The sequence below is a fragment of the Trachypithecus francoisi genome, unplaced genomic scaffold (assembly GCF_009764315.1).
Source record: "Trachypithecus francoisi isolate TF-2019V2 unplaced genomic scaffold, Tfra_2.0 Lachesis_group5, whole genome shotgun sequence".
Lineage (NCBI taxonomy): Eukaryota > Metazoa > Chordata > Mammalia > Primates > Cercopithecidae > Trachypithecus > Trachypithecus francoisi.
Genome location: NW_022681470.1, coordinates 69427804 through 69454382, shown reverse-complemented (window position 1 = coordinate 69454382; position 26579 = coordinate 69427804). Strand labels below are relative to the sequence as shown.

The 26579-nt window shown below is 45.4% G+C and overlaps 1 protein-coding gene across 7 annotated transcripts in view; it reads left to right on the top strand.

Annotated features, from left to right (window-relative positions):
• Positions 1 to 26579, top strand: part of PACC1 (proton activated chloride channel 1) — a 45518-nt gene that overhangs the window by 3642 nt on the left and 15297 nt on the right. For 4 of the 7 annotated variants that reach the window (XM_033198680.1, XM_033198676.1, XM_033198678.1 and 1 more), the window contains exons 2-5: positions 751 to 847; positions 17923 to 18132; positions 19606 to 19757; positions 24731 to 24873. In XM_033198680.1, the coding sequence (XP_033054571.1) occupies positions 751 to 847; positions 17923 to 18132; positions 19606 to 19757; positions 24731 to 24873 (602 nt within the window). Of the gene's footprint in view, positions 1 to 748; positions 848 to 4166; positions 4266 to 17922; positions 18133 to 19605; positions 19758 to 24730; positions 24874 to 26579 lie in introns of those variants that run through there. The other 3 variants (XM_033198677.1, XM_033198681.1, XM_033198682.1) reach the window with 3 other exon arrangements.

The following is a 26579-nucleotide window of genomic DNA, read 5'->3' as shown; positions in this document are numbered from 1 at the left end:
TCTCTCAGCAGACTCTAAGCCGCATTTCCTCTTCCTTTGGGAAGTGGTTAAGACTGTGGGCTTTGGAACTAGACCAACTTGGATTTGACTCCTGGCTATATCTTTCCCTGGCTTTATGGCCATGGGAAATATTATGAGTTGAATTGTGCTTCCTTAAAAAAGATATGTTGAAGTCCTGACCCCAGGTACCTCAGATTGTGACCTTGTTTGGAAATGAGGTCATTGCAGGTGTAATTAGTGAAGATGAGGTCATACAGGAGTAGGGTGGGCCCCTAATCCAACATGGCTGGTGTCCTTAAAGACAATGACCATGTGAAGACACAGAGAGAGCACACCTTGTAAAGATGGCAACGGAGAGTGGAGATTGGATGCCTCTACATGCCAATGAACTCCAAGGATTGCTGGCTGTCACCAGAAGCCAGGAGAGAGGCATGGAACAGATTCCCTCACCACTCGCAGAAGGAGCCAACTCTGCCGACACCTTGATTTCAGACTTCTAGCCTCCAGAACTGTGAGAGAAGACATTTCTGCTGTTTTCAGCTGTTTGGTTCCTAGGAACATAGAGGGCAGACAGTTTCTTGAGCTTTCTGAGCTTCGGTGTCCTCATCTGTAAAATTGCTGTAGCGCATTCTACGTCATGTGGTTTTTGGTGACAATAAGTGAGAAGCAACTTCTGCTTTCTTATTCTAGTCTAGAAAAGCAAGGCTGACATAGCTGACCCGTCTTTGCTCTCTTTGCTTCTCCCTTTAGCTGAGTGAGGAGTTGGACCAGGTGGTTGAGAACTCAGAGCTGGCAGATGAGCAGGACAAGGAGACGATCAAAGTCCAAGGTCCGGGTGTCTTACCAGGTGAGTGGGTTTGGTGCTTTGCTGTGCTGTTGCTGCAGCCAGATGCCCCAGTCCAGGCACCTTGCCAACTGTGGGAGAGGAGGACCCCCCTTCCCTGCACCCTGGTGTCAGGTCTCAAGTATTGCCCTAGTTTTAAAGCCATACATATTTAACCAGCCTTGGAACAGAGGATATGTCTAGACTGCTATCTGCTCTTAACTCCAATTTGAGCCACTTCCTGAGGCCAGGTCATTGCATACAATGGCAAATGCTTTGGATCTCTGCTCTTCTGTTCCTCTTTCCCTGGAAGCTGCTAGCAGGTGAGCCTCTAATATCCAGGTCAAAGAAGATCTAATAGGCACCCCCTTTCAAATACAAGGCCTATCCAGTAATGCTGCTCAGGGTCCCATCAGTCAGTTGGCATCTTATGGAGCCCTATGGCAATGTTTGACACTGCTGACTACTTCTTCCCGGATACACGCAACTGCCTTAGCTTCTGTGATGCAACACTTCTCAGGCCACTCCTTCCAGGCTCCATTGCGGTCACTCTCCAGCTCTTGGGCATGAAATGTTGGTTGCAGGCCCCTTTCTCTCACTCTCATAGGCAGTTCCACCCAGGCCTGCTCCCCTGCTTCAGCTACTGCTTACTCACACATGACTCCCATATTTACATCTCCAGCCCAGAGATTACCTACAAACTCCAAATTTATGTATCTTGTATTTCCAACTGCCCATGTCATAGTTCTGCTTGGATCTCCCAAAGCTTCCCTCAACTCCACGTGTCCAAAATTGACTTCATGATCTTCTCAGTCTCAGCTTGGTCCTCTTCCAGTATTTCCTGTTTGCAGGAATGGTACTACCACTTACGCAGCTGAACTTCAGAGCAGTTCTCCATTCCTTCCTTCCCCTCATCCCCTTTTTCTCTGGCCCTCAGCCATGCTGATCTTTTTTTATTTTAGGCCTCATTCCCTCTCACCATAGGGCCTTTTTGTTGTTTTATTTCTCTGCCTGGAATTCACTTTCCTTCATCACATAGTTAATACCTAATCATTCTTCAGCTTTCAGCTCACTCATTTTTTTTCTACAGAGCCTTCTCTAACCTTCTGGCTAGATTACCTCCCACCCTCCAGCACTGTCTCATAGTCCACGCGCCTCTCCTTTCCAGCTGTTGCTGTTGGAATGGTGTGTTTGTTTGTCTGATTAATGTCTGTCTGTTCTACTATAGCAGTCCCTAACTGCTTGGCACCAGGGACCGGTCTGTGGAAGACAATTTTTCCACAGATGGAGGTTGGGGGATGGCTTCAGGATGAAACTGTTCCTCAGATTATCAGGCATAGTTAGATTTTCATAAGGAGTGCACAACCTAGATCCCTTGTATGTGCAGTTCACAATAGGGTTTGCACTCCTATGAGAATCTAATGCTGCAGCTGATCTGACAGGAGGTGGAGCTCAGGCGGTAATCCTCACTCACTGCTCACCTCCTACAGTATTGGCCCAGTTCCTAACAGGCTATAGACCCATATTGGTCTGTGGCCTGAGATTTCACTAGAATGAAACTCCCTGAGGGCAGAGACCAGTCTGTTTTGCTCATCACCCTAGCCTTGACCACACCATAAAGATTTGTTGAGTGAATGAATGAAGCCCCAGCCTGACTTCAGCTTCTTGGGTGGATCCCATCTGTTTGTGGGAGAGGGGAACAAGACAGGAACTAATGTGATTCTGCCTGCTCCTTAGAGAAGACTGCATGGAAGGGACTGGGCACGGTGGCTCATGCCTGTAATCCCAGCACTTTGGGAGGCTGAGGCAGGTGGATCACCTGAGGTCAGGAGTTCGAGATCAGCCTGGCCAACATGGTGAAACCCTGTCTCTACTAAAAATACAAAAATTAGTCAGGTGTGTTGGCACGTGCCTGTAATCTCAGCTACTCGGGAGGCTGAGGCAGGAGAATCGCTTGAACCCAGGAGGCAGAGGTTGCAGTGAGACGAGATCATGCCACTGCACTCTAGCCTGGGTGACAAGAGTGAGACTCTGCCCAAAAAAAAAAAAAAAAAAAAAAGACTGCCTGGAAGGAAGGAGGCTGGAAGGGCAGCTAACATTTCCTGACTGCTTCCCCTGTGCCAGGATCTGTTCTACCCCATTTGCCCCATTTAATTCTCACATCAACCCTGTGAGGTAGTTATCCTCCTTTTACACATGAGGCCCCCAACCTCAGGGAGGTTGAGTAAAGCATGGGGAGGTCATATAGCTGGTAAACACAGACTGAATCAAACTCCGCCCGACCCAGTGGTGTTTTCTTTTTTTTTGAAATGGAGTCTCACTCTGTCACCCAGGCTGGAGTGCAGTGGCGCAATCTCGGCTCACTGTGACCTCTGCCTCCCAGGTTTAAGTGATTCTCCTGCCTCAGCCTCCCGAGTAGCTGGGATTGCAGATGCGTGCCATCACACCTGGCCACTTTTTTATTTTTAGTAGAGATGGGGTTTCACCGTGTTGGCCAGGCTTGTCTCGAACTCCTTACCTCAGGTGATCTGCCCACCTCAGCCTCCCAAAGTACTGGGATTACAGGCGTGAGCCACTGCGCCTGGCCTACATCAGTGGCTTATAAAAACTATTTTAAGTGGTGGTAATCCCAAAACTTTGGGAGGCCAAGATGGGAGGATCTCTTGAGGCCAGGAGTTTGAGACCAGCCTTAGCAACAAAATGAGATCCTGCCTCTACCAAACAGACAAAAACCAAAAACACTCAAACAAAACAATATTTTAAGCATTCTTTTATTAAAGCCCAATATATAAAAGATAGTGGCGTGGCTAACCCTTCCTCTGACATGAGGCATTGCCTCTAAAGCCCTAAGGCTCCCGGGAGAACAACTTGAAAGACCTGTATATTCGTTTTCTATTGTTTCTATAACAAATTACCACAAACTTAGTGGCTTTAAAAAGCACAAATTTATTATCTTACAGTTCTGGAGGTCAGGAGTCCAAAATTGATCTCACTGGGCTAAAATTAAGCTGTCTTGGCAGGCCTGAATTCCTTTCCAGGGGCTTGAGGAGAGAACCTGGTCTTTGCCTTTTCTAGCTTCTGGAGGCCTCCTGCATTCCTTGGCTTGTGGCCTCTTCCTGCAGCTTCAAAACCAGCAGTGGCTGGTCGAATCTTTCTCACATCACTTCACTCTGATGCTGACTTTCCTACCTCCCTTTCCCATGTTTAAAGGGCCTTTGTGACCACATCGGACCCACCCAGGTAACCCAGGATAATCTCCCTGCTTTAAAGGCAACTGATTAACAACCTTAGTCCCTTTTGCTGCCTTAATTCCCCTTTTCCATGCAACTTGACATATTTACAGGTTCTGAGGATTAACACTTGGACATCTTTGGGAGCCTTTATTCTGCCTACCACACCATGCACTACCCTGTTGCCCCCAACCAGAAGTATATCGATGGAGGTAGGAGGAAGAAGAGGAGGAGGGTCAGACTTGGAAAGATGAGGCTCGCGTTGTGTTTCCTTTCATAGAGAAGTGCCCAGGTAAATCAGGAGGTGGCCCTGATGACCTTGGACCTTAGCATCCTCTCTTTTGCCTCAGATTCCTGAGGCTGCAAAGCCGGGGGTCAATCAGAATAGGAAGCCAGGCCTCAGGCAGAGCAAATTTTGGGAATCATTTTCATGATTATTATTAAGTAAGTCTGTTATGTTGACCTGTGACTAGCAATCTTGGATATTACAACTGTAAATGTTTGGGAAGTTCAACTGGCAAGAGCATTCCCACTTGCTTTGGGGGAGCCAGATGAGCTAGGCTCATCTCCTTTCTAAATCACGGAAGATCCAGATCTCAGGAGTCTATTTGACTGGGTCAGTAGTGAGTTGGCTCAAATTTGATGGACCAATACAAAACTCTCAGAGCTCATTTCTTGCCTCTGAGTCTTTTTTTTTTTTTTTTTTTTTTTTTTGAGACAGTCTCGCTTGTCAACCAGGCTGCAATGCAGTGGCATGATCTTGGCTCACTGCACCCACCACCTCCTGAGTTCAAGCATTCCTCATGCCTCAGCCTCTCGAGTAGCTGGATTATAGGCACTTGCAATCATTCCTGGCTAATTTTTGTATTTTTAGTAGAAATGGGGTTTTGCCATGTTGGCCAGGCTGGTCTTGAACTCCTGACCTCAAGTGATCCACCCTCCTCAGCTTCCCAAAGTGCTGGGATTACAGGCGTGAGCCACCGTGCTTGGCCCCTTTGAGTCTTCTAATAACAATAATAATAATAATAGTAATGATGATAGTGGTTGCCATTTTGGGAGTGCTTTCATGTACTAGGCCTGTGTAGGGCTTTTTTTTTTTTTGAGATGGTACCTTGCTTTGTGGGCAGGGCTACTGTGCAGTGGTATGATCATTTCAGCCTCCCAAGTAGTTGGGACTGTAGGTGTGTGCCACCATACCTGGCTAATTTTTAAATTTTTTTTTAGAGACAGGGTCATGCAGTGTTGCCCAGGCTGGTCTCAAACTCCTGGGCTCAAGTGATCCTCCTGCCTTGACCTCCCAAAGTGCTGAAATCACAGGTGTGAGCCACCGCTTCGAGCCTGTAGGACTTTTTATATACACTTTATCCTGTAATCTTCACAGCCACTCTGTGAGGTGAATGGTTAGTCCTAGTTTATAGATGAGGAACCCAAGGCACAGACGTTAAGGAACGTACTCAGAGCTCGTAAGTGGCAGGGCTCAAATCTGCACTCAGAGCTACCTCCGAAGGTGTCTTGACTCTGGCTCCGTTGTTCCTAGATGAGAGCTTTCCTCCTCCAAATTCTTCCCTCCCTGTAGCAGATTACTTAAGGACTGCTTCACTTGTTACGCCAAGTGCTAACACCACAAAGAGAGTGAGTAAGTTCCTCCAGGAGCTCAGACATATAGAGACAGAAGGCCGGTTACCAAAGGAAGAACTTGTCCCTCCTTCTGAGCCTTCCTTGACTTCCCTGATGAGGTCCCTTTCTCCCTGTGATATGCTTTCCTTTGTAACAGTTAACACAGTTGATAGGTCACATTTATTGAGTTTAATTATTCAGTTAATTGTTATCCACCCCTTGGCAGTGCCCCACAAGTTCTGTGAGGCACACAGATTTTGTGTTCTCTTCCTTTACTGTAACTGCAGTGCCTAGTGTGGAGTGTAGTGGTAGTGTGGAAGTATGACTCCGTAGAACTCAGACTTCTATGGAGTATGAGTACTGTAGGTACTCAGTACTTATTTGTCCTATGGGGGAGAGCAGTGGGGATTTAGAGCAGGACAGCATCTCATCTAGGAGCAAGTGAGCCAACTGGAATGAATGAATGAAGGCCAAAGAAATGGTAGAGTCAGATGCTTCAGAATGAATGAAGTGGCCTGGCCCTGTGGCTCACACCTGAAGGGGCTCACGCTGTGGCTCATCCCAGCACTTTGGGAGGCCAAAGCGAGCAGAACACCTGAGATCAGGAGTTGGAGACCAGCCTGGCCAATGTGGCGAAACCCCGTCTCTACTAAAAATATCAAAAAAAATTGCCGGGCATGATGGCGGATGCCTGTAATCCCAGCTACTCGGGAGGCTGAGGCAGAAGAATTGCTTGAAGCCGGGAAGGCAGAGGTTGCAGTGAGCCGAGATTGTGCCATTGCACTCCAGCCTGGGTGATAGAGCAGGACTCCATCTCAAAAAATAAAAATACAAAAATTAGCCAGGAATGGTGCACACCTGTAATCCCAGCTACTTGGAAAAAAAAAAAAAGGAAGGAAGGCTGGCTGGTTTGTGAAAGTGGGATTACTCTGAAGGAAAGGTAACACGTAGGTGAAAAAGAAGGGACTGGCTAGGGAAGGGAGGTTACATGAGCAACTGTATAGAGATGGGAATAAAATAGGACATGTTGGAGATCATGAATAGCACGGTGTGGTTGGGGCAGAGGACTGGTGAGCAAAGTAGAGGGAGGTGAGGTAGGAAAGAGACTTGGTCAGATTGTGGAGGGGTCTGAGTGTCAGAGTCTGTACATTATCTAGTAGGGAGCAGGGGGTATTTAAAAGGATTGGAACAGGACAGTAAGAGGAGTAAAGTGGGGATTCAGGAGATGAATGTGGCTGGATTAAGGCAAAGGGAGACAACCGTGCTGCAGCAAAGGCTGATGTGAGAGGCTGCTTTGCTGTAGCGGAGGGGGAGAAGGAAGAATCAAAGAGCATTCTTAATTTTGAAACCAGACCGATGGGAGAATGATACTGCATAGAGATGAAGCCTAGAGAGGCAAATGGCTCAGAAAAGAAGATGGCCAGGTGTGGTGGCACACCTGTAATCCCAGCACTTTGGGAGGCTGAGACGGGTGAATCATTTGAGGCCAGGAGTTCAGGACCAGCCTGGGCAATATGGCAAAACCCTGTCTCTACAAAAAACACAAAAATTAGCCGGGCATGATGGCATGTACCTATAATCCCAGCTAATTGGGAGGCTGAGGTGGGAGAATCGATTGAGCCCAGGAGGCAGAGGTTGCAGTGAGCTGATATTGCACTGCTGCACATCAGCCTGGGCAACAGAGTGAGATCCTGTCTCAAAAAAAAGCCTATCTGTTGTTGGCATGCAGTCAGTTGAAGTCGAGATGGCCCAGAGGCAATGACAGATGCAGGATGGACAGGAGAGAAGGGAGGGCTGGAGTTGTGCAACCTGGAGAAATCCCATGGGGGCAAGGTCGCAGGAACAGATGGAAAATGAGCACGGGGGCTATGAAGACTGAACCTCACAAACACCCCCATTTGGGGGACAAAAGAGAAGCTGGGGCTGGAAAAGGAATTGAATGGAGGGCCTGGAGGTAGGAGCTGCAAGAAAGGAGGACAGTGCAGCAGAGGTTCAAGTTAAGCACCCAAACATGCAGGGTTATAAATCAGTTTTATTCTCTGGAATACATGATTCTATACCATAATGCACTAAAAGCTTTAGTCTATTCATTTCCTGTCTATCAAGTGAATCAGAACCAATTAGTATTCTGTTCAAAGGGAGAAATGACATCAGACATGCTAATAGAATAAGCACTTTCTTACATCACAGATGTAATGAAACTGAGGAAAATCCTTGGTTAATTAGTCATTACAATCAGTTCTCCATGGAAACAACTGTATATAAAGGGATAGACAAAAAATTCATACATTGGACCTTATCAAAATGAAAACCTTAGCTGGGCATGGTGGATCACGCCTGTAATTCCAGCACTTTGGGAGGTCGAGGCGAGTGGATCACCTGAGGTCAGGATTTTGAGACCAGCCTGACCAACATAGTGAAACTCTGCCGCTGCTAAAAATACAAAGTCAGCCAGGTGTGGTGGCCCATGCCCGTAATTCCAGCTACTCAGAAGCCTGAGGCAGGAGAATTGCTTGAATCTAGGAGGCAGAGGTTCTAGTGAGCCGAGATTGTGCTGTTGCACTCCAGCCTGGGTGACAGAGTGAGACTCCATTCCCCTCCCCCACAAAAGAAGACCTTTTGTGTATCAAAGGACACTATCAAGAAAGTGAAAAGACAGCCCACAGAATGGGAAAAAGTATTTGCAAATCGTACATCTGATAAGGGACTGATATTTAGAATATGTAAAGAACGCCTACAATTCAACAATAGAGACAAATAACTCAGTTTAAAACCGGGCAAAGAATCTGAATAGACATTTCTCCGGAGAAGATATACAAATGACTGGGAAGCACATGAAATAATGCCAACATCATTAGTCATCAGGGAAATGCAGCTCTAAATCACGATGAGATACCACTTCACACCCACTAGGACGGTTATAATTTTTAAAAATGGATAATAAGTTTTGGCAAGGATGTAGAGAGATTGGAACCCCCATACGTTGCTGGTGGGAATGTAAAGTGGTGCAGCTGCTGTGGAAAATAGTCTGGCAGTTCCTCAAAAGGTTAACTACAGAGTTACCATATGGCCAGCAATTCCACTCCTAGGTGTATATTCGTGAGAAATGAAAACTTACGTCCACATGAAAACTTAAATCTCCCAAAAACGTGTACGTGAATGTTCATAGAAGCTTTATTTGTAATAGCCAAAAAGTGAAATAAGCCAAATGACTATCAGCTGATGAATGGATAAGTAAAATGGTACAATAGAATATTATTTGGCAATAAAAGAATGAGGAACTGGGTGCGGTGGCTCACACCTGTAATCCCAGCACTTTGGGAGGCCGAGTCAGGTGGATCACTTGAAGTCAGGAGTTCAAGACCAGCCTGGCCAACATGGTGAAACCCCGTCTCTACCAAAAATATGAAAAATTAGCCAGATGTGGTGGTGCACACCTGTAATCCCAGTTACTCAGGAGGCTGAAGCAGGAGAATCACTGGAACCTGGAAGGTGGAGGTTGCAGTGAGCCAAGATGGTGCCACTGCACTCCAGTCTGGGTGACAGAGGGAGACTCCGTCTCAAAAAAAAAAAAAAAAAAAGAGAATGAGGAACTGATGCATGCTGTAACTTGGATTAATTTTTTTTTTTTTTTGAGACAAGATTCTTTGTTGCCCAGGCTGGAGGGCAGTGGTGCCATCTCAGCTTTGCAACCTCCGCCTCCTGTATTTAAGTGATTCTCCTGCCTCAGCTTCCCAAGTGGCTGGGATTACAGGCATGTGCCACCATGACCAGCTAATTTTTGTATTTTTAATAGAGATGGGGTTTTGCCATGTTGGCCAGGCTGGTCTTGAACTCCTGACCTCAGGTGATCCTCCTGCCTCAGCATCTCAAAGTGTTGGGATTACAGGCATGAGCCACCACTCCTGGCTGTATCTTGAAAACATTATATTAAGTGAGATAAGTCAGACACAGCCACATATATGCTGCCCTTAATGTGAAATGTCCAGAACAGGCAAATCCATAGGGACAGAAATTAAATTAGTGGTTGCCAGGAAAGGGGAAGTAACCATTCTCAGGTATGGAGTTTCTTTTTGGGTAATTAAAATTTTCTGTAATGAGATAGTGGTGGTAGTTATGCATCTTGTGAATATACTAAAAACTGCTGAATATATTTACTTTAAAAGGGTAAATTGTATGGTATGTAAATTATATAAAAAAGAAGAAACAAAATTGACCACACTAAACAACAGAAAAAAAAAGGTAGGCAGAAAATTCAGAATGCCTCTTAGCTCAGTGCTCCCTGCAAGGTGGAGTTTCACAGGATTACAGCAGACAACCAAGCCCCCTTCCTCTGAATAGAGTTTCCATGATATTTTCAAGAACTGAATTGCCCATCACAGATCCCCTTAGTGGATAAACTTGCATTCTGGGACAAGTTCGGGGTTTTTGAAGGAATTCTGTCATGGGTTTTACAAAGCATATAAACTACCTTTCCCTGGAACATCTTGTGCATTATTTTTGTCTTTCTACTACCCTGAGTTTGCATTCATTTAAAGGATGTATACTTTTAAAGCACATTCATCCAGTTTGCCACAAAAAGCCAGTGTTCAGTTTTCTCACTACAGAGTGCGTGGGACATTTTATCAAATAACCAGCACCTTTTTTTTTTTTTTTTTATGATAAAGTATAATGGTGTCTAGTTTTAGAATTGGAGTGTTACTTATAGCAAGTGTGGAGGATAAGTAAATAGTTTTACAGTTTTTATTTAGATCACACTCCTATTTGTGGATCAAGAAGAGGCCTGTAAAGAAGCTAAACTTGGCTTCTGTGAGTAAAACAGAAGAGAAGACTTTTGGTCAATGTTCCCATGAGAGTAATTTGTTCCAAGTACCTCTACTAGATGAATTGCAGTGATGGAATTGGCATGTGACCTTTTTGTTTTATGCCTATTTTTAGAATTTTTAAGAACATGTAGGGAGGACTTCATCTCTTTCCCTTACCAAGGCCATCATGAAGGCAAAACATTTCAAATCATGTTTATCTGGCTTAATGCAGAGTGGATACACCTGTCCACAAATGCCAGTTATTGTTCCTCTTTATTATATTGTTCAGCCTGGATGTAGTATAGAGTTTGTCTTAGAAGTTTTCCGGGCCAGGCACAGTGACTCACCCCTGTAATCCCAGCACTTTGGGAGGCTGAGGCAGGCAGATCACCTGAGGTCAGGAGTTCGAGACCAACCTGGCTAACATGGTGAAACCCTGTTTCTACTAAAAATACAAAAAATTAGTTGGATGTGGTGGCGCATACCTGTAATCCCAGCTACTCGGGAGGCTGAGGCAGGAGAATCACTGGAACCCAGGAGGCGGAGGTTGCAGTGAGCTGAGATTGCACCATTGCATTCCAGCTTGGGCAACAAGAGTGAAACTCCATCTCAAAAAAAAAAAAAAAAAAACCACAAAAAAAGTTTTCCAGGTCAGGTACAGTGGCTCATGCCTGTAATCCCGGCATTTTAGGAGGCTGAGGTAGGTAAATTGCTTGAGTCCAGGAGTTCTAGACCAGCCTGAGTGACATGGTGAAACCCCATCTCTACAATAAATACAAAAATTAGTTGGGCATGGTGGCATGTGCCTGTAGTCCCAGCTACTCAGGAGGCTGAGATGGGAGGATTGATTGAGCCTGGAAGGTAGAGGTTGCAGTGAACCAAAATCATGCCACTGTACTCCAGCCCGAGTGATAGAGCCAGACCCCACTTGAGTCCAGGAGTTCAAGGCTGCAGTGAGCTATGATCACACCAGTGCACTCCAGCCTGAGTGACAGAGTGAGACCCTGTCTCTTGAAAAAAAAGAGAAAAAGTATTTCAGACTTCTCTACTTGTTACGAAGTTATATTATTTCAATTACATATTTTATTATTAATGACTGTAATTTTAAATATTAATGCTCACAGTTGTGTAGGGAAAGAGCATTGGGCTAGGAGCCAGGACTCTAAGACTCTCTCATTCTGATTGTGCCAGTTACTGGCTGTGAGATCTGGATTGTTGTACAAAGAGTAGAGTTGGGCCAGATGGCCTTTTAGGTCCCTATCAACTCTTAAAAATTAGTTCAGGCCGGGCGCGGTGGCTCAAGCCTGTAATCCCAGCACTTTGGGAGGCCGAGACGGGTGGATCACGAGGTCAGGAGATCGAGACCATCCTGGCTAACACTGTGAAACCCCGTCTCTACTAAAAATACAAAAAACTAGCCAGGCGAGGTGGCGGGCGCCTGTAGTCCCAGCTACTCGGGAGGCTGAGGCAGGAGGATGGCGTGAACCCGGGAGGCGGAGCTTGCAGTGAGCTGAGATCCGGCCACTGCACTCCAGCCCCGGCGACAGAGTGAGACTCCGTCTCAAAAAAAAAAAAAAAATTAGTTCAGATGTTATGCAACAAATCAGTCACTTCAGAGTTCCTTCAGTTTTATCTTGTGATCTTTTCAAACCCCGTTAGAATGTAGTCGGCTGGTACTCATTGCCACTGCAGTTATGAGCAGCTCATGACAGTGGATGTATTTTCACCCACTAGGTTTTGAAGGATACCCATGGTCCCATTTGGACCATGGGAGTTGGTTGTACCTTCCAAGCTAAATAGCTATGGGTAGGTTCCTGTGCATAGATCCTGTGGCCCTGCAGCCCAGCTACAGCTGACTGCTCAGGGGTCAGCACCCAAGAAAGGGAGGCCATCTATAGGCTGGGCATGAAGGAGGTCAGTGTCTTGTGAGGTATCTGGTGGAACACCCTATACAGGATACTCTCTGGGGGAGAATTTGAATGCAAGACTCATGGAGAAGGACTTAGCAAAGTGGAGCAGGGTCATGAGAGAAACATGTAAAGAAGGCAGAGAGCAAAGGCATGAAGGAGCAGAAATTGACACTATTTATTAGCAATAGGTAGAGGCAAAAGTGTAATCAAACACAAAAGAAGCTGAGATGAGAAAGAATTGCTTTAATTCCTTTTGGACAACTAGAGCTGCTGTGGACCTTGGTGGCTTAGCTCTCAGCTATCCATTGGGTTTCTTGGGCTCTCACTTACCCTTGTACCTGTAGAGTAAACCTCCACTGCCCACAGTAACTTATTCCTTAAAACCTAAAGGGGCCTCACTGACAGTTCTGTAAATTGGCATTCCTGTGTAAAGTAAAAACTTTCTAAAGTATTTTGCCAAAAAACAGCAAGGAACATTCGTTGGTTTATAGTTTTACATGCTTGATTGCACTAATATTCTCTGACGGATTGAGTTAGCATGGCAAGACTTAGTTCATCTATTATTTGGGTTATTTATTCATTTGACAAACATGGAAACATTACATGCCTACTATGTGAAAGACACTACATTCTGCCCTGCCTCCATTTTATTTTCAGTGTATATCTTTTCAGATTTATTTTTCAAAAGAGATTATAGTTCTATGATCTTTATTTTTGCTATTTTCATAATTGAGCACTTCATTGTTTGAAGGGTAGAGGGTACATTCTGTTTCTTTGGTACCAATAATTGTTACCATTGAGCAGGCACTATGTAATGCATTTTGCAACATTCTCATTTACTTCCCTCAAAAATCCTGTAAAATGGCAATGATAAAAATGTAAGGCTTTAAGAGCACTGAGTAACTTGTCTAGGATCATGGAGTAGTTAGTAGCAAAGCTGCAGCTGGAGCTCAAAACTCTGACTCTAAAGCTCATGCTCTTAACCACTGCACAGTATATCTGTTCTTTCAGTCAGAAAATAAATGAATAATGGAAACCAAATTATTTCTTCCTTAAAATTCTCCTTGTGGTTTAGGTGCAGAACTAACATGACCCCCTCCACAGAGTCTTTGCTGATAACTGCCCCTCTCCCTGTGCTTCCCATTCTTCCTCCAGTTGAAGGAAACCTAATGTTTTATACCCTTACATCTTTCTGAATTCTGTAGCACTTTGGATCAGAGACCATCAGTCCTTCATTTGATATCTCCCTGAAGCACCTAGTACAAAATCTTGCATGTAGAGTTGGTGCTTGATCTTGTAGAAGTAAAGAATGAATTATTTCCTTGTCTTTACCAATCCAGGAGACTTGGATAGTTCTGTGTTGCGCCTGCTTTTGTGCTTTAAATAAAGTAAAATGAAATAATTATGAGCAGATACTCTTTTGTGTCTTTGTATTTGAAATCTGCTATCAAAGCATGTGGTTGGGTTTTGTTGTTAATCCAGACTGACAGTCTCTGCTTTTTAATTGGATGGTTTAGTCCATTTACATTTGATGTAATTATTGATATGGCTGGATTTGACTACCATTTTGCTGTTTTCTATTTGTCTTGCTGGGTTTTTTTGTTTGTTTCTCTGTTTTTTCTTTATTGCAAGTTATAAACCTTACAATATTGTTGAGTAATTTCTGCTGTAGGCAGTCTTAACCTTTTTTTAAGTAGCTTTTTGTTTTACTCACTTATTTAACATTTTCAGTGCTCTTTACATCTGAGAGTTACCATCTAAGTGTCAATTCCTTTTAGCTTTCAGAATTTTTGTTAGCATGCATTGTAGTGCAGGTCTGCTGGTGATGAATTATCTCAGCCATTGTGTTTCAAAATATCTTTATTTCATCTTCATTTTTGAAGTTTTGCTGGTTAGAGAATTATACTGGTAGATGAAAATTTTTTTTTCTTTCAGCATTTGAAGATGTTCTGTTGTCTTCTGCCCTCCATTATTTCTGTTCAGAAATTGGTTGTCATTAGTATCAGTGCACTATATGTAATATATATCTATGTGTATATATAGATAGATATATATTTTTTTCCCTCACTGCCTTCAAGATTTTTCTCTTTTCTTTACATTAGCGGTTTGACTATGATTTGCCTCAGCAATTTTTTTTTTTTTTTAATTATCCTGATTGGCATTTATTGAGCTTCTTGGATCTGTAAGTTGATGTCTTTCTACAGTTTTGGGCCATTGTTTTTTTCAGGTTTTTTTTTTTTTTTTTAGATGGAGTTTTGCTCATGTTGCCCAGGCTGGAGTGCAATGGCGTGATCTCAGCTCACTGCAACCTCCGCCTCCCGAGTTCAAGCGATTCTCCTGCCTCAGCCTCCCAAGTAGCTGGGATTACAGGTGCATGCCACCATGCCCAGCTAATTTTTGTATTTTTAGTAGAGACGGGGTTTCACCACGCTGGCCAGGATGGTTTCTATCTCTTGACCTTGTGATCCACCTGCCTCAGCCTCCCACAGTGCTGGGATTACAGCGGTGAGCCACCGTGCCTGGCCTCAGATATTTTTTGTGACCTATTTTCTGTCTCCAGTTACATGTCATTACACTGCTAGATACTGTAACAATTATCCGGGCTCCATTTGGTTTTTTTTTCCTTCAATATTTTCTTCAGATTGGATAGTTTCTGTTGATTTAACTTCAAGTTCACTGACTCTTTTTCTGCCATCTTTTGCTATTAAAATATACAGTGAACTTTTTACTTCATTTATTTCTTGTCAGATCTGGAATTTTCATCTGTTTTTTAAAATTTAGTGAAACATTTTTACAGTGGTTAGATACACATAATGTAAAACTCATCGTCTTACCCACTAAAATGTATAGCTCAGTGATATTAAGCACATTCATATTGCTGTGCAACCATCACCACCATCCATCTCCACAATGCTTTTCAATCCTGCAAAACTGAAATTCTATATATTTGGCTGTTGTTATTAGTTTCTGTTTCTCTATTGATCTTGTCTTTATTCCTTATTCAGATATTTTCCTTTAAGTGCCATAAAGTTCCTCTCTGCTAAATTGCAACACTGGGTCATCTTGGTGTTGGTTTCTATGGATTGCTTTTTTCTTGAGTACAGGTCACATTTTCTTGTATCTTAGCATGTCTAGTGATTTTTGATTGAACACTGGACATTATGAATGATGTAGAGATTCTGGATTCTGTTATGATCTTCAGAAGGGTATTTTTTTTTTCTTGGCATGTAGTTAGTATGGCAAGATTTAAGCTTAGCTCTAAACTCCTATCTCCACTGCATTAGCCGTAGTTGAAATCTCCATGCGGTTCTTTCAATTTCCAGTTGTTACTTTTTGCTGGCCCCCTTGGGTTCCCCAGCCAAGGATCTGAACATATATTTAGTTGCCAATTTGGGAGTTTCACCCGCTATGTGGCTCCCTCCCTTTCAAGGTTTCGTCTGAACTTTCTGGCTGCCCTTCTAGCCCTGAACTTTATCCCTGTCACTCTGAACCATGCCTTATAGGCATTGGCATGTACTCTTAGGCAAAAAGCTACAGACGTATAAATCTCACCAAGTACAGTTCTTCTCTTTCAAGGGTAGCCTCTCTTTCAATTTCTACCTGCTTTTGATCATTCTCCTAGTGCCTTCAAATAATTTAAAATATGTTGTCCAAAGTTTATAATTGTTTTCTGTGGAAGGGTGATGTGACACTGCTACTCTGTCACTGTTGGAAGCCAGATGCCAAGCAGATACCTTTTGGGGCTTACATTCAGATGCTTCCCTTGTTCTCAGCCTTGTGCTCACCTGGGCTATGGAGGAAATAGGGCTTCTTCTCAGGGAGCTCCATTTTCAGCTGAGGAGCAGAGAGGGCACAGGGAACCCTGTGGGAGTATCTTAGTCAGCTCGGACTGCTGTAACAAAATGCCACAGATGAGTAGCATAAACAATAGAAATTTATTTCTCACAATTCTGGAAGTGAGAAGTCCAATATCAAGGTGCCAGCAGGGTTGATTTCTGGTGAGGCCTCTCTCTTTGGCTTGCAGACAGCTGCCTTCTCATTGTGTCCTCACATGAACTTTTTTCCTGTGTGCTTGTGCTCCTAATGTCTCCTCCTCTTATAAGGATTCTGGTCCTGTTGGATCAGGCCTCATCCTTATGGCCACATTTAACCTTAATTATATCCATGAAGGCCCTGTCTCTAAATATAGTCACATTGAGGGTTAGGGCTTCAACCTGAATTTGAGGGTAGGGGATACAGTTTTGTCCATAACAGAGATTAATCTAGCTTCTAGTCTCAGGATTTTGTGAGGGAGGTAGGGGAGACAGAGTTGTGTTGTACCAGTGGCATCAGGACATGTTTAATCAGTCACCATGTAAATGCAGAATGTTTCAGGCATAGCATGAAGGGCTAAGGATTCAGTTATGGATAAGACTGGCCCCATCCCTGCCCTCATGGAACTCACAGCCTAGGGGGAGAAAAGATGTATAGACATGACATTGCAGAGTGATGAAGTAGGGGACATTCAGGGCTCCCTGGGAATACTGAGGAAGAGGTGCCCAAATAAAAGTTAGGGGTCAGGAGAGGCTTTTTCAAGAAAATGTCTTTCTTTTTTTTTTTTTTTAAGGCAGAGTTACGCTCTTGTTGCCCAGGCTAGAGTGCAGTGGCATGATCTTGGCTCACTGCAACCTCCGCCTCCTGGGTTCAAGCAATTCTACTGCCTCAGCCTCTTGAGTAGCTGGGATTATAGGCATGTACCACCATGCTCAGCTAATTTTGTATTTTTAGTAGAGACGGGTTTTCACTGTGTTGGTCAGGTTGGTCTCGAACTCCCGACCTCAGGTGATCCCTCTGCCTCGGCCTCCAAAGTGTTGGGATTACAGGCGTGAGCTACTGCGCCTGGCCAATAAAATGCCTTTCTAAATTAAAATGCTTCCGTGGAAGGATGCCGTGACCAAGCTACTCTGTCGCTGTTGGAAGCCAGATGCCAAGCAAAAAGCTTTCAGGGCTTAGGATGAGTGAAGCGTCAGCTGTGGAAGAAAAGAAAATCAAGCAGAGGGAATGGTAAATGTGAGAGGCTCCCGGGTTGAGCAGGGCACGCCAGAAGAACAGAAAGTCGATGAGGAGAGGTGGAGCTGGAGCTGGGAGAATTGGGGAAGTGGAGTGGTGAGGTATAAGGCCAGAGAGGTAGGCTGTTGGATTGTAACTGCCTATCCCTCTAGAGAGTAAACTCCTTTTTTCTGTTTTGTTTGTTTTTTGCTTGTTCTTTTAAAGTTTTTATTATTTTTATATCTTTTATCTTTTTTCTTTTGAGAGTAAACTCCGTAAAGACAATGAATAAGTCTCCTTCAGCTTGGTGTCCTCTGCCTGGCAGAGAAGCTGTGTAGTAAATGTTTACAGGTGCCCTTTGTTATGATTTGTGGGGTGAGGTGGAAAGGTTGGGTGTGCAGGTGACCTCACCTCCTTGGTAAGGTAGGCAAGGGCCTGGAGGTTGCTGACCATCTCTGACTGTACCTTGTCCCTGTGTCCTGGGTTACATGGTGTTTTGTTGTTGTCAGGCCTGGACAGCGAGTCTGCCTCCAGCAGCATCCGCTTCAGCAAGGCCTGCCTGAAGAACGTCTTCTCGGTCCTGCTCATCTTCATCTACCTGCTGCTCATGGCTGTGGCTGTCTTCCTGGTCTACCAGACCATCACAGACTTTCGTGAGAAACTCAAGCACCCTGTCATGTCTGTGTCTTACAAGGAAGTGGATCGCTATGATGCCCCAGGTAGAGCCTGCCCCTGGGCCAGGCATCAGGGCCCCAGATCTAGGGTGTCAGCTGGCAGATACTCTCTGAGCTGTCATTGTATTTGTGGCACTACGGGCAGGGCAGAGGAGGCCAACCAAGCATAGTCTAGGTAAAGAGTCTACACCCAAGGAGCTGCTGTTGGGAGTGTGGTACGTGCTGAGGAGAGAAATGAACAGAGCCTAGAGTAGCTATTGCAGGCTACTAGAGGGGTCAGGAAAAGCTTGGCAGAGAGGTAGGATTTGAGCTGGTCCTTGAAAAGCACATAGATGGGAAGAGAGTGTCTTTGGGATGGGGATCAGCAGAGTGAAGGGGTGTCTAGGGAAGCAGAGGGCTTCTCTGGAGAGGATGAGACTAACTTGGCTGGGGCCAGAGGGCAGGGATGAGGAGAAGCAGGAGTCAAGGCTGGACTGTGGGGTGGGGAGGGTGATAGGGGAGGTGAGACCATCCAAGGTAGACAGGAACCCTGCCTGGAGAGGGACTCCCAGGCCACACTGGGTAGACCTGTCCCGCTGGGGTGTCTGGTCCCTGAGTGGCAGTCCGCTCTGCTACAGAGCAGGCTGTATGCTCTGGGCTACAGGCTGGCACTGGATGCTCTGGGGGCTGTAGAGTAAATGAGGAGGCATGAGCTGTGTGACTTTGGCCCTGTCTACCCAGTGTGTGCCACCTGCTCTGTCCACAGATGCCCCTGAGTGACCTGCGGGAGGGCCTGCTCACATGGCAGAGCCACAGTCCAGGTGCCCTCTCTCTGGGGCTTCCTGCCAGCCTCCAGCAGAGTCAGTTGTGCTGGTCATGTCTCCTCTGCCCATCTCTTCCTGTCTTGTGTTTGTCCCTCTTCTCTGTGTGTCTGCTTGAGTCTTCTTTATCTGTAGGTTTTACTTTCTCTGTCTGGTCTCTTAGTCTCTCTGAAGTCTGTCTCTGATACCATGTGCTGCTGTCTTAGCATTGCTGCCCTTGAGGCTGGACAGCTACTGTCCGTAGAGGTGCCTGGGCTGGGAAGAGGGAGGGACTCTTGGGATGTGACTCGCACACTTGGGGCTCCCAGTCTAAGAGACAAAATGAGTTCCGAGGAATTCCACAACTTAGAGCCTCCCAGCGATTCTGCAGGTGGGTGTTGGCCCAGAGGGATGGCAGAGTGGGGCTGAGTCAAGAGACACTCCCTCGGAGGGTGTGGAGCAGGGCTCTGAGGGGGACCGGGTTTTGATGTGGGCATCAGGGTGGCTGGATCCCAGGTTGGCCAGGGGCTTACTGAGGAGGGGCTTGTGCCCTCTGCTAGAGTGGGGCTTTCTGAGGCCAGGGGATGTGGCTCCTCACCCTCTGAAACCCTTTTCTTCTCCCTTCCTTGCAGTCATCCAGGAAGTCCAGAACATAGGTTGCTGGTAGATGTGAGATGATTTCAGGGATGTGGTCAGGACTGTGATTTCTGACACTTGCTTTTCCTGTTTGTGCCCCCAGGTATTGCCCTGTACCCCGGTCAGGCCCAGTTGCTCAGCTGTAAGCACCATTATGAGGTCATTCCTCCTCTGACCAGCCCTGGCCAGCCGGGTGACATGAATTGTACCACCCAGAGGATCAACTACACGGACCCCTTCTCCAATCAGACTGTGGTAATTCCTGTCTGCCTGAGCTGGGTCTGGGGAGCTGCTCTGTTAGCCCCGCACCCCTTCTTCCACTCACTCAGTGTGGGGCCTTGGTCCCCAAGCAGACATGCGGCTGTGCCACGTGGACACTTGGCTGTGGTTGGCTCATTTGCATTCAGGGAGGACAGTGAGGCCTCCAGCCTTTGCTGAGTAAAGCTCAGGGATTCCTGACAGTGCGGTGAGACCCTGTCCCTGATGGAAGAATGACAGGGCTAAAGGGTGGGGCTGGTGGGATATAGCGAAGTGGGTCCCATACCTGACCGCTTGACAGAATTGCCAGGATACTTTTTGAAAATACAAATTGCCAGGTTACATGTGAAGCCAACTGAATTATAATTCCTTAGGTGAGGCCTGGGAATCCGTAGTTTGAAATAAATATGCCAGCATCAAGGAGTGCCGGTATGGGGACAATGACTCCTGGGCCCTGGGCTGGCCGTGTTGTCATGTACAGCAGCACGGCTGGGAAGGATGACTAAGGGATGGGGTTCAGAGTGCCCTGGAGGAGTGGCACTGCACAGGGTTTCAAAGGCAGGGTGGCCTTTTGTATTGATTTACATCTCATCTCCTTGCTTCAGAAAGGATTGAAAGGGGCTACAATAAAGTTTTCCAGATGAAATTGGGAAGGAAAAGTTTTCTAGGCAGAGGAAATTGCACCATGACCTAAAGGGAAGAGACGACATGTTGTACTTGTGCCTCTGGGCACAATTGCAGTTGGCAGGGAGATGGAAGACTGATGGGTGATGAAGCTGTGGACAGAGTAATGGCCAGATGAGAAAAGAACATGTATCGTGCTCTAGTGCCACACTTGCTCCCTTGGGTAACAGGGAACTGTTAGTGGGTTTTAAGATGAAAGAATCGCACTAATATTTTTTTGTTAGTATGTGTATGCTAGGCCCCCTCCTAAAATTCTGCTGAAATGATTCTGTAAGGAACGAGATAAAACAGACTAGAACATCAATAATAGCTTTGCACATAAAGAAAGGATATCACCAGTGGACCAGACATTTTGAGGAACTGGTATAAAGTATAAAAAACAGCTTGGGCCTGATTGGTGGAGCAAACAAATTAGAGAAAAACCCTAACCCAAAACAGATGCAGAAGAGACCTGCTGTAGAGGTACAAGCTTTCCTTCCAAACCCCCAGCTTGGAATCAGCGCTGTTAGAAAGCAGGGTAGTCATTACTGGACTGCCTGTTGGCTGGGCCAGACACACCCTATGCCCTCCCCAGGTATGCAGAGCTGCTGGGGATGGTTGCTTCTGGGTAAAAGACCCTGGAACCATTCTCTACAGAAGCTAAGGGAAGATTCTTTGCTTAGGCATAGGAAACAGCAGACTTCTACAATGGAAAAGGAGAGAGAACTAAAGGAAAGGACTCTTCCCAGAGTAAAACACACTGGAATACTCAGTGTGCTTCCACAGAGCATACTTAGCTTTCCCATGCAAGGGAGAGGCCTATTAGAGAAACAGAAATTTATTACTTTGGAAGAAACCAAAACCCAGACTTATACTAGTCAACCTAATCCTTCATTCATAAATAAGAATGGAGAATTAATGGTCACCAGACATTTGCATGAAACTAATGACAGAAAAAGACCAAGATGAACAAATAGAATGGACTCTAGAATAGGGAAATGGAAGCTAATTAAAACAAAAAGGAAAACAACCTTTAAACAATTCCAATATGGAGTTATATGTATAATAGAAGCTCTCTGTCTGGATTCCCAACTCCCTTCATCCCTCTGTAAAACACGCTAATGAACACTCATGGCTGCTTCCGTCCCACCAAGTGCCTGTTCTCTGGGTGCCCTCGTCTCCTCCCCCAGTTGAAGGGTTCGCTTACGAGGAGTCAGTGAGGGTCAGTTCCAAACCCGTGTAGGCCAGTTGCACTTGTTACAATAGTTACATGATTCGACTAAATAGTGTAAAAACCCTTGAAATAAGGGCACAAAGAGAGAGTTGTTTTTATGGAAATGAAGTTGAATACAACTACTAGCCCCCGGCTCTGAGTGATGGTTCGTCTCCTCCATCAATTCCTTGAAGTCCACAAGCTATAAACTAACAGAGAAGTTATCTCCTCCCTATCCACCAAGTTTCCTACCCAAACCAGCGTATAGCAGTGGAGGAAGAACACGATGAGAGCAGTAGAGCTCCCGTTTGGAAAAGGATGAAGGGGAAGGGCCTGCAGCTCTGCTCTGCAGCAGTGCTGGAACCCTACGGGGTGGGACCGGTGAGATGCCTTCTTGGCGTGAAGTAAGCTCCTTGGTTTGAACCTGTCGCTGCCCTCAGAAAGAGACTCCTATGTGCTCTGGCCTTGTCCCTGGAACTTCTGCCTTGGTGGTAATGCTCTGTGGCCATATCTGAAGTGGATATTAGAAAATACGCCCTCCCTGGTGGCTGCACAGCTTGTGCCACTCACTTCCTGATTGTGTGAGCGGCTTTAGGGCTAAACAATCACAAACTGGGAGGGTGGCTTCTTACCCACCTCCTCCTCCCATTGCCTTTGTTTGCAGCGAGATTTCAGAAACGTGTAGGTTTCTGGCTGTTCGCATCTAATCAAGTCCATGTGAAAGTGACCCCAGTCGAGGGTCTCATCCTGTTATATTTGTAAAATCTTCAGAATTTTGTAATTTTCTGGTGCTTTCTTTCATGCTCTCAATATAATGGTAGTTATTTTTTACCAAATGCTCTGGCTGCCACAATAAAGTTTGCCACTTTTCCAGCCTGTGGGATCCTTATCTATTTCCTTACTGCCTGCCATTTTCCCACCACCCAAATGTTTGGCTGATGCCTCATTTTTAGATTTTTTTGCAACCATGAAACATTCCAGTGTCAGTTAACAAATTGTGTTATTAGTCAGTATAAGCTAAACTACCGAATAAAAACAAAACCCGCAAATACGGTGGCTGAGATGAGGGAGAAGTCTCCTTCTCTCTTTGAGAACAGTCCTGGCATGCAGGCTGTGTGGCATAGTGGCCAGTGCTGCCTCATAGGATGGTCCAGCCATGACTTTTGTCTTGTCACTGTGCTGTCCCCTGGGCATTGTTCTGGTCCATGTGGGCAGTGTGTGTGTGTGTGCACACGCACATGCCCACGCCTGGGAAGGTGAGAAGTGGAGGGCAAGCAGTTCCCTTTTCAGGAAATGGCATGGAGTTGAATGAGTCCCCTTTTCTTCCACACGTTAGGAACTTCATCACATGGCTGCATTTAAAGGCAGAGATGAGGCTCCAGCAGGAGGAGTGGATTCTGCTGAAACCTGGGTTGGGAAAGCCGTTCTAGTACTAAAGGAAGAAATGGATAATGGAAACCAGGGACAGTGTTCTCTAAAACGAAATGTCACAGAAAGGTTGAAAAATAAGTAAGATGGACAAAGCTGTCTTGGGAAAATGCAATGAAGCCCAGAAGTGGCAATATTAATAGTCGGTGTGGAATTCCATGTGTGAAGGGGTGAAAGAAGGATGTTTAATATTGATAACAGGTTCAACTCCATACTCTCCACTAAGACGACTGAACAGTTCCAAAACTTTATGTACTAAACAGCATGACATTTATATATTTTAAGCAAAATCTGTTAGAAGTAAAAAATACCATCACTTTAGAGCACGATTTAAACACCCCTCTCAGAAATTCACAGATCAAATAGACAAAAACTAGAAAGGATAAGAATTGAATAGTGCACTTAATAAATTTAGAATGTGTATGTGTGTGTATACATGTGGGGACACAAAACTTTGTAACTGATAGTGTACTCACTCTTTTTCAAATATCTAGAGCATTTATAAAAGTTGATGTAAAAGACATTTTTTTCTAAAGTTAATCTATAAATTCAGTTTCCATCACAGTTAAAAGTCCCAATGAATTTTTTTTGTGGAACTAAGCAAGCTAGTTTTAAAGCATACTTAGGGGAACACGGTTCAAAAATAACCAAGACAAGTTTGGGGATGGGGAAGACTAGTAGGGAGGGCACCGGCCCAGATCTGGGAACAGTGGAAAACCACAGGAATCAAAGCAGCATGGTACTGGACAGAGACAGACATATGTGTGGGCTCTGCTGGGGCCAGGAGCAGACACAGATATTGGTTCTGTATTGAATTTAGAATAGGATAAAGCAGGGAGGGGAAGAGGCTTTAAAACCTGTCTCTATGCGTTGTTTGGGAAGTAGGAGTTAGAGCCCTATTTCACACTATATGCAGAGCTTAAAGCCAGATATATAAAGTATGTAAATGTAAAAAAGGTTAAAAAATGCTATAAAGAAATAGAGGACAATATTGATGTAATTTTGGCTTTCCTCAGCAAGCAAAACCCAAAGCCATAAAGAAAAGGTTTCTTGATGGTTTATAGGTTTATAAGTTTCCCTGTAGTACGCTCCCTACCAGTCTTCCCCATCCCCAAACTTGTCTTGGTTATTTTTGAACATGTGTTCTTCTAAGTATGCTTTAAAACTAGCTTGCTTAGTTCCACAAAAAAAATTCATTGGGACTTTTAACTGTGATGGAAACTGAATTTATAGATTAACTTTAGAAAAAAAGGTTCATAGGTTTCACTACATTAAATTTAAAGTTTCCATAGGACAAATGACATTGGAAACAAAGTTAAAAGAAAAATGACAGACTGGAAGAAAAGATTGGCACACATAACAGATGAAAGTGAACATCCTTGCCAAATTAAGGGCTTCCATAACTCAAACAACCAATGAGAAAAGTGGACAGAGGATGAGCTGCATTCAGCTCTGGTCGGGTATCGTGCGGGGAAAGCTCCCCAGGAATGAGCATGAGTCCCAGCCCGGGCCTGTTCTCACCTGAACAGGAGGGTCTGGCTAGTGGTCCCTTTGGAGACCACTGGGCGAGGAGCTATGGGCTTTCCAGTCAGTGCTTCTGCCCTCAGACCCAGAGGCCTCTGTGTGCTCTCCCAGGACTGAGACTCTGTCCTTTGTCTCTCTGCAGAAATCTGCCCTGATTGTCCAGGGGCCCCGGGAAGTGAAAAAGCGGGAGCTGGTCTTCCTCCAGTTCCGCCTGAACAAGAGTAGTGAGGACTTCAGCGCCATTGATTACCTCCTCTTCTCTTCTTTCCAGGAGTTCCTGCAAAGGTGGCCTTTTAGAGTTCACAGTGGGCTTACTGTCTACTTTTTATCTCATTCCAGCCGTGTACATCCCTGGGCTAAAGATGGAGGGCTGAGGGCAGGGAAGGGAAGGGACATTCCCAGATGACCCATTGGCCCAGGAAGGGACCTCATGAGCTTGGCCGGTCCACTCAACATCTTATCACAAAGTTAAGCGAATCTGGTGTGGAGGAGCACGCTGACTGTCCATACACCTAGTGCTGACTGGTTCTGGAGAGATCATTTGGTCTCACCATTGCCTGGGGCTGCTGAGGAGTAGGGGAAGTTGCCTTGGATTTGTAAGTCCCCTTGAGGGCAAGTTCTTGTGTGGTTCCTTGGTTCCATTCCCCACCCCTCCAGTGTGCACAGGAACCACGTCTTGCCCCTAGGGCTCACTGTGTGTTTGCCTGAAATACAGTTGGCCCTTGAACAACTTGGGGTTTGGGGTGACCGAACTTAACCACTACTGCCTGTGCAGCCAAGAATTTGTGGATAACTTTTGACTCCCCCAAAACTTAACTACTAACAGCCTACTATTAACAGAAGCCTTACCAATAACATAAACAACACATATTTTGTGGTTATATGTATCATAGACTGTATTCTTTTTTTTTTTTTTTTTTTGAGACAGAGTCTTGCTCTGTACCCCAGGCTGGAGTGCAATGGCGCGATCTCGGCTCACTGCAAGCTCCGCCTCCTGGGTTTATGCCATTCTCCTGCCTCAGCCTCCCAAGTAGCTGGGACTACAGGTGCCCGCCCCCACACCTGGCTAATTTTTTTGTATTTTTAGTAGAGACGGGGTTTCACCATGTTAGCCAGGATGGTCTCGATCTCCTGACCTCGTGATCCGCCTGTCTCGGCCTCCCAAAGTGCTGGGATTACAGGCATGAGCCACCGTGCCAGGCCATAGACTGTATTCTTATAAAGTAAACTAGAGAAAAGAAAATGTTATTTAGAAAATCATGGCCGGGTGTGGTGGCTCACACCTGTAATCCTAGCACTTTGGGAGGCCGAGGTGGGTAGATCACGGGATCAGGAGATCGAGACCATCCTGGCTAACATGGTGAAACCCCATCTTTACTAAAAATACAAAAAATTAGCTGGGTGTGGTAGCATGCACCTGTAGTCCCAGCTACTCAGGAGGCTGAGGCAGGAGAATCGATTTAACCCAGGAGGCGGAGGTTGCAGTGAGCCTAGATTGCACCACTGCACTCCAGCCTGGGCAACAGAGCAAGACTACATCTCAAAAAAAAAAAAAAAAAAATTAGGAAGAGAAAATATACTTACTATTCATTAAGTGGAAGTGATCATTGTAAAGGCCTTAATCCTCGTCGCCTTCATGTTGAGTAGGCTGAGGAGGATGGGGGTTGGTCTTGCTGTCTCAGGAGTGGCGGAGGCGGAAGAAAATCCATGTGTGAGTAGACCCGCCCAGCTCAAACCTGTGTTGTTTAAGGGTCTACTGCATCTCTAGTATGATGATGGAAGCTCTGCCACCTCTCTTAGTCTTTGATTTACAGTGATGAATATCCCCTGACCATCAGAAAGTTCCTGTCTGCTCCACACACACTGCTTTGGGGTCACACCGTGGAGCCTAGAGGGCAGGAGAATTTTCTTCATGTGCCTGAGCTGAGAGAGACTCAGTTCCAGGTCCTGCTGAGCACAGAGGCTCCATTCAGAGCAAGCGGGGAGGCAGC